The sequence below is a fragment of the Mytilus californianus genome, unplaced genomic scaffold, assembly GCF_021869535.1.
Source record: "Mytilus californianus isolate M0D057914Y unplaced genomic scaffold, xbMytCali1.0.p SCAF_3, whole genome shotgun sequence".
Taxonomy (NCBI): Eukaryota; Metazoa; Mollusca; class Bivalvia; order Mytilida; family Mytilidae; genus Mytilus; species Mytilus californianus.
The window spans coordinates 118,105,574-118,114,030 of record NW_026262679.1 but is presented as its reverse complement, the minus strand read 5'-3'; the positions used below and the strand labels follow the sequence as shown (position 1 = coordinate 118,114,030).

The window sequence follows — 8,457 nt, the reverse complement described above, 5'->3', positions numbered from 1 at the left end:
TTTATTTCAATTCAGTTCTATTGTTACTATGTATATTTACCAGAATGTTTTATAATTGTGAATTTATTATTAATAGCGTCCTCGGTAAAACGGGACAAACATTGAAAAGATCAAGTTTTCAGTGTTTGCAGGAGAGGTAATATTTTGACACCATTTTTCCGTCTGCATATATATATTTAGTTATTGAAATAATAGTGCACATATATTAGCATAAACGTCTAAAGTACGACGATTTATTATTAAGGTTCTTTTTTTCAATAACTTGATTGTTCGAAAAAACGATTGCGATATGTTGGTCAAATAACCAGTATTCGTAATTGAAGGCCAGCGGATATTGTAGAAAGGCATCTTCTAGATATAGTAGAGTATGTCGGGTCCTCAAGGAAAAAAGAAAAGTATTTATTCCAAAATGTAATCAGCAGTAATGAGTAAGATAAAAGTTGGTATATAGCTAGTTAATAGTTAATAGGAGATCACAAATACTTATAAGTTTCATAACTAGTGAGAATTGCATATCGCTTGATATCAACTCGAGTTATTTGATTTCAATATGATAATAAACGAGCCTTTGGCGAGTTTATCATCAGTATTTAAATTAAATAACGAGAGTTGATATCAAGCGATTTCCAATTTTCAAGAGTTGTTAAAGCTATTTCTTTTATGGTTAACATTCTCTTTGTGTTAAATAGAAAAGTCCGCAATTCGTTGGTCTAGTATTTTGCAAATACCAGTAGGACGAGAGTGGAGAAATATCGTATTGCACGACATTTGATGGTGGAATCTGTTTCTCTAATGATTTTAAACGATATGCTGACAGATTTTATCATTCTTGCCAAATGATCTGTAAAACGATGTGCTCTTTCTATTTGACGTCTGGTCGCAAACTCCATACAGCGTTATTGTTCGGGTCATACTTCCCTTTCTCTTCTGTATTATGATAAACGGATTAAAAGACTTAATATAAAACCAATCACGGATTCAAAATTATATAAAGATGCTTGAAAATAATTAAACTATTAACATGTAATAAAAATAAAATATGTTATTGAAAAGATTTACAACAGGACCTTATCAACGTATGTTAGTGATATAATACCTAGTTATTTAACGACTAAGTACGATTGTTTCAGTGTTAACGACTAAGTACGATTGTTTCAGTCATAAAGAAAACAGAGGTAAGTGAAAATACATATTTTTTTATTATCATATCAATATCCATTTTATTATTGCATGAAATTTTTTGAAAAAAAACATGCATTTGGGAAATGTCTCTTTCGACTTAAATCATGAATTAATATATTAACAAGTTTCTTTCAAAGACCAGTAGATTTGATTTGATTTGATTTTTGGTGTTTTAACGCCACTTTTAAGCACCGCTTTTGGGCTATTTCGTGGCGGCCAGTTTTTATTGGTGGAGGAAGCCGGAGTGCCCGGAGAAAATCACCGACCTTCGATAGGAAAACTGGTAATCCTAGTCAATTAAGATTGGAGTCGAGTGCACCCGCACGAGCGGGGTTCGAACTCACAACCTCAGTGTTGACTGGCTAGTGATTACAGTAGTAACTACTTAGACCACTCGGCCACCGAGGCCCCTAAAGACCAGTAGAATGTAAACTAATATGATCTAGACATTCCTATACTTGTTCTTCACTAACTTTCTTTTTATATAAATTAGATTTCCTGTTAGAATTTGCGCTTTTCACTAAACTTTAAATTAATATAAGATATGTGAATATTGACCGTAGCACATTATCATTTCGTCAAACATATAAACATGATAAAGGCAATCAATAGAGCATCATTTTACAACCCAATAAAATGACAAAAAGAAGCATTTAATTTTTATAATTGCATTTAAATGCTCAAGACTAGAAATTCAATCAAACTGTTCGTTTGTTTTGTTTTCAATGTTTCTTTGCATTGTTGTAGTTACTCTTATGGAGTGATGGAAGTGTCATTTTAAAAGCAAAACTTCAATTTGAACACCACGTGATCGTCGTCTTCTTATCAAAATGTTGCAATCCTTATAATAACACATCTGTAATTTAATTATAAAGCTTTTATGCAATAACGCACAATGATGAGGACTAACATTGTAAAGTAAAGCACAGACAAACAATTTTCTTAAATATATTATAAATAACGTAATCATTGATAAATGTTTTTAGTTGTGAAATACCCCGAGGATTTTAAATATAAACAAAATATATTGAATTATGATTTTTTCCCCATATGATATTTTCATAGCAATTGCTTTTTTCTGCAAATACAGTAGCGCATGTACAGTTTTAGCAGTTTTCCTCGCTTTTTTACAAGAAGAAAGACAACTTTTGTTTTTCTAACGTATTTGTCATATCTTTAGAAATAAACAATTTTAGATAAGTAAAAGGTAAAAAAAAGTATTATGTATAATCTAATTTATATGTTTTACTAAGCATAGAAGAAGAGACGACCTTTGATTCTAGGGGGATGTGTTTGTTAGTACGTATGCTTATTTGTTTCCGCGGCCGCGCGAAAATTTATTTTCACTTTTGTACTCCTGCATTTTGTGTCGAAGATTATTCATTTCTATCCTATCTTGTGCAAGGTTATTCATTTTTTGCTCCTACCAGCCCAGTATATTCATTTTCAAAATTCCCCTGATAACCTCCCCCACCACTACCCACACCCTAGTAAATCAAATGATCGTCCCCTTATAATTCTTTCGTCCAATGGCGTTTGGGTGTGTAGTGTTTCTATTCGATCGTTCGTACTGGTTGAGTTTGAATTTCGTCCTGGTTAGGTTTGAGTTTCGTCCTGGTTAGGTTTGGTTTGCGTATAAGAGAAAAGATGTAGGTTACTATATTGAATATTGCAGTCAGGTGATGTATCATGTGATAAAAGTCGATACAAATATAAAATGACCTTATGTACATTTTACCCATGTTTGGCTCTAGTTACGTTTTGCGTTAAGATCCGGATCTGAACATCTTCATATTACAGCGTGAACTTTTGTCCGTAATGTATATTAAAATAAGGTGACCCTGATCTTAAATATGCATATCCGGATGTGGTCGAGAGCTAAGCAACTTCTAATCAGAGAGAAATGACATTCATTCAGTTGGTGCATGGTGGTTTGTGACGAATGTTTACACTTGATTTAGGTCAACTCGATTATGTCAGGGCCTTTTTATAGCTTGCTATATATGCCGTATGGGTTTTGCTCTTTGTCGAAGACCGTATAGGGAGCTATAGCTGCTAACTTTACGCCATTTGGTCTCCCATTTGAAAGTTATCTCATTGGCAATCTTAACACATCTTCTTATGTTTATATTGACCTAAACTAATGATTTTGAATAAAAAGAAATGAAACAAATAAGGCTTAGGATTTTAATGTTTATATTGTGACATTTATATTAATATATTTAATCAGCTGACTGATTATATATGTCATTGAAATACAAACACAATCCTCATCTTTTTCAGAATGCGAATTACATTGATTGTAGTGCTGATGGCACTTAGGTGCCATTGCAAACCTAATAAGCCACTTAACACCGATGACCCAAATGGTAAAGATAGAACTGATCTTGGTGCGTTAGATAGTCAGAATATTGATCAAGACGACCTTTTCGACGATTTGAATGATTCGAATGATCTAGATTCGAGTGAATCGGATTCAAGTTCCATTGATGGTATCAAAATGTATGGTCTTGATGATGACGATGATGATGACAGCGATGATGGCTTTAATGACGAAAAGAGTTTTGCTGATCATCGTTTTGACAAAGATGACAAAGATTTTGGATTTGATAAAGATGACAAAGATTTTGGATTTGATAAAGATGACAAAGATTTTGGATTTGATAAAGATGACAAAGATGTTGAATTTGATAAAGATGACAAAGATTTTGGATTAGACATAGATGACATAGATTTTGGATTTGATGAGGATGACAAAGATGTTGAATTTGATGAAGATTGTCCTGATGAAGAAGATACTGCGGAAAAAGAAGAAACTTGTGTATTTGATGTAACGACAACAACAGGAGAGGGAGAATTCATCGCTAAAATTAGCTTTTCTGAAAACATATGGGGTTTCCAGGTATGCATTTTTATCACTTACAAAAAACGTATTAAAAATTATAATTGCTTACATCCACTTCATTCGAACTTGGTTGGATAGTTGTCTCACTGGCAATCATATCACATCTCCTTATTTTTATATTATACATGAAATGAAAACTGGAAGAGTAAAGAAACGATTGAGTTAAAATGAAAAAACGACAAAAAGATAGTTCTGATGTTGGCACTTATGTAAGATTCCTTATTCTATTTGTCTATATGGCTTTTTTTCTTTCAACTCGCATGTTGTTTTCGCCTTTATTACTTCCTTACTTTTATGTTTCTTATATATTGTTCCCTTCGTCTATGAACTTACTTCTTTCTTTGGTGCTAATTCGTTTAAAATTTAAATATTTTTGGTGCCTTCTTCAGTTCAATTGACTCAATATTCTACTACTGTAATTACATGAAAATAACAATTCGTAATGCAAAAACAAAGAATGGCAACAAAATTGAATGGATAGGGTTTTGAATGTGCTTGTTAAATTATTATAGTAATGTTGTTTATAGAGACCATAAACTTAGATACGATCAACGTAAACGTATTAATCTTTTGAGTTACTAGTAACTAATTCATAAAGACAATTGGAACTGTTGTGTGATCTTTATATGTTGTCTTTATGAGTGGTAACATTTATTTTATTCTTGATAAATCAAAACAAAAAAATTCTATTGTAATGAACACGCATGATCCTACATCCTATCGATAAGTTATATGTTGGAAATGAACTAAGCCAAGCGTTTTCAGATTGTTTATGAAGTCTTTGCACCTAATCCTTTTGGATATGTACTATTTGATATTTAAGTCTGGGAATACTGGATTTATTTATTGGTTGTTCCGATGTAATTGGATTTGACTGTGGGTACTCTGAGATCCGTGCATTGTGTCATTTGTCCTTTTGTTTGTAATATTTTGTGCATCGTGTAGATCTGAGACGTGAAATAATTTCCAACTGTTTTAAAAGACAGTTTGTTCTCACGTTGTGCTGTTACACCATTTTCCCGGTTTAGGGGGAGGTTGAGCGCTGACACACTTGTTTAATCTCGCCACAATTCAACCTTGCCTGTTCGAAGCGAGAAGCATGTGATTCAGTGGTTGTCTTTGCATGTTTTTTTTTTCATTTATTGTTTAAGCATAAAGCAAGCCGTTGGTTTTCTGGGTTGATTTGTTTTACATTTTGTCACAAAGGTACCTTTAATAGCCTACTTCTAGTATACGGTATGAGTATTGCACATTGATGTAGGCTGTTCGGTGACCTATAGTTGCTTAAATTTGCTGGTGCATAGTTGTCTTATTTGCAATTATACCATGACTCCTTATTTTTTTAATGACGACATATGGTGCGGGATATAATGTTAATATGAAAATGAGAAGATGTGGTATGATTGCCAATGAGACAACTCTCCACCAGAGATGACGTAGAAGTTAGCATATATAGGTCACCATACGGTCTTCGTCAATGAGGAAATATAAAAATAAGAAGATGTGGTATAATTGCCAATGAGACAACTCTCCACCAGAGACCAAATGACATAGAAGTTAGCAACTTTAAGTCACCGTACGGCCTTCAACAATGAGCAAAACCCATACCGCAAAGTCAGCTTTAAAAGTCCCCGAAATGATAAATGTTCATTTCCCACCTGGCTGTCTCAAAGTTGCCATGATCCTAAGTTTGCTGGTAGTAACGAAAGCTTTCTATCCCTGCTCAGTATCCTATTCCAAAGAGAGTCCAAACATGCCTTTCATCCCGATCGATGACACATACATTTTTTCTATAGCTATTAGGTTTAACTTGTTCTCGGCATGAATATGTATAATATATTTGACTCTTAAAATTACACAAAACATAATTATTTTTCTGATATTTTGAAAGGTGAAAGTAAATTTAGATTAAGCTTTATTGGTTTTTATTTGGTTACTTTGAGTCAAGGACATATTTACAACTCTTTATGTCCTAGGTTCAATTTTAAAAATTTAAATGCATATGAAAAATTGGCATAAATTCTTTTTTTTTTCATATTAAAACATTGAAATTATTCTCGATTTAATCCAACAAACTAATACAAATAACACAAAACTGTCTCCCTAGCAGGACTGTTCAATATATATACTTGTAAACTATGTGTTCAATAGGTTTGTTAGTGATATAAACATCGTTCTTCTTATTTACTCACCAAAACAAAAACCCCAGACTAGTCATTGACAATTAATTAACCACTATTTTCTGTCCTACCAAAAGAAACGAAAAAAAATAAAATAAAAATTGATTTAAATTAAATTAAGATGCATGAATTAATACCTCTCACAAACTAAAGTAACAAAATTAATCTTCCAAAATCCCGACCTTTGAGTAAAATAGTTTGACATGTTTCACAAGTACAATTGGCCCAGTGAACGGTTTCATAGGAGATGGTTTCGAACGAGATATCCGACCACAGACACCCACTGATGTGAATAATTGCTCTCGTCCTATATATATACAAATGGTCAAAATGTGCTGAAATAATTCTGATTTTTAACCACACTGTTAACGAAACTCATAACAGTATAACTGAAAATATGCAGAAAATAGTTTGATAGGATTATCAGTAGTAACAAATTATGCGTGTTAATAAATAAACTGAAGAATAATCGATCGGTGTAAAGCCTCAATAAACCTATATTCAAATCGCCCAGTTTTTCTATGAAGTTGAATATGAATATAATAATTACCTTTGCTCATCACTGGGTATCTACACAAAATGTTTTCCCCATCTTTAAGAAAATGCAATTTACATTTGCATAACCCCTAATGCAACCAAGAAACATATTAACGTCAAATAGGTACGTATGCACACATTATGATGGTGGTAACCCTTTCATTTATTGGCGTCCGAAAATATTGCATTTTAATCTATCATAATATTGTTGATAGTCTATATATAAATACTATATGTATACTGCATGTTACAAGTCATGCATTTATAATATTTATATTTATAGCATGATATTAGATAAAGTACTTAGCTGGTTAAGCTGATTGAACCCTTTTTTAAACTTGCCGAAGACTGTTCAGGGGTGTAAAATAAAGTAAATATGTACGTTGTAATTTGAGTATTAATTTTGAAAAACAAAATAATTTCATTTCCTTTTATATCAACATAGGTAGAAGAACCATTCAGTGTATTAGGACGACGTCGTGGAAATAAAAGAAATAAAGAACTTGGCAGCACCAAAGAAATGGGCAATAAGAAAATGAGAGGAGGAAAAAAAGGCGGTAAAAGAGGTGGTTTTAGAGGAAAACAAGGAGGTGGTCGAGGAGGTGGTCGTGGAGGAAGACAAGGGCGTGGTCCAAAACCAATAAAAGATGTTTATTCTATCAATACAGAAGAAATGGCCGTTCAGCAACATACGATGAAATTCATTTTCAAATATGATACAAATAGCGTTCCAACGTTCACTTGTACAACGCTTACATGCCCAACAGATCCAGCAGGCCCACCCCAAGGTGCAACGAACGTACCAGTATCCCCAACTACTCCACCACCACCACCACCACCACCATCACCATCACCAGTCCCAACGGGTTCCCCTGCCACACAACCACCAACACCAGCCCCGACTAGTCCTGCCACACAACCACCAACACCAGTTCCGACAACTCCTGCCACACAACCACCAACACCAGTTCCGACAACTCCTGCCCGACCACCACCATCACTAGTTTAAGGAGTTCCTGTTATAATATAATTCAATGTCTTTGGACACACTAATTTTGGACAAGTCTTTTTATTAAAGAATTTAGGAATGAACACTTTCTGCTTCTATATTAGTCATACAGTACTGTTAAAGAGAATTTATACATTGAATTGCATGCAGTATTACTCACATGCATAATAATAATTTGATTCTAGAGTTCCAATTCGCTCTTGCGTTATTTTACAAACAGAAACATTCAATTGTAACTCAGATGGCGAAAACATCACTGGCATTTCGTAGCCCGAATTGGCGTGGAATATAAGGATGTGCGTGCATATAGTAGACAAAATGAACTCTTTAAATTTTTAGATATTTCTATATTTATATAAATATAGGGGATATGTAAGATATACACCAATGAGACAGAAACCCAACGATACAATTAATAAACAACTGAAAGATAACATATTAAAGTCATCACAACAAACATGTGTGTATATAATAAGTACACAATCAAGCTCTGAATCGCCTCGCGTCTAAAACAAGTGTGAGAAAATGAAACAGAAACCTCAAAGATCTGCCACGAATACCATGTTTTCCAATATAGTAATACTAATAAGATATGACATGGGACAATCTCTGACGAGGCTCTGGACTTTGGACAGGTAGATAAA

General features: G+C 33.5%; 1 protein-coding gene across 1 annotated transcript; it reads left to right on the top strand.

Annotated features, from left to right (window-relative positions):
- Positions 1–1,131: 1,131 nt before the first annotated feature.
- On the top strand, positions 1,132–7,984 carry LOC127735949 (aspartate and glycine-rich protein-like). The gene is made up of 3 exons (XM_052246403.1): positions 1,132–1,175; positions 3,466–4,084; positions 7,250–7,984. Exons 2-3 carry the CDS (start codon positions 3,467–3,469, stop codon positions 7,811–7,813), a joined length of 1,182 nt encoding a protein of 393 aa, XP_052102363.1. The 5' UTR covers positions 1,132–1,175; position 3,466; the 3' UTR covers positions 7,814–7,984.
- The last annotated feature ends 473 nt before the right edge of the window (positions 7,985–8,457 follow it).

Excerpts from the sequence above, each read along its gene's own strand:
- LOC127735949 (XM_052246403.1), top strand. The coding sequence starts at position 3,467 with ATGCGAATTACATTGATTGTAGTGCTGATGGCACTTAGGTGCCATTGC. Across the intron at positions 4,085-7,249 it reads AAAACATATGGGGTTTCCAG|GTAGAAGAACCATTCAGTGT; the intron begins GTATGCATTTTT and ends ATATCAACATAG.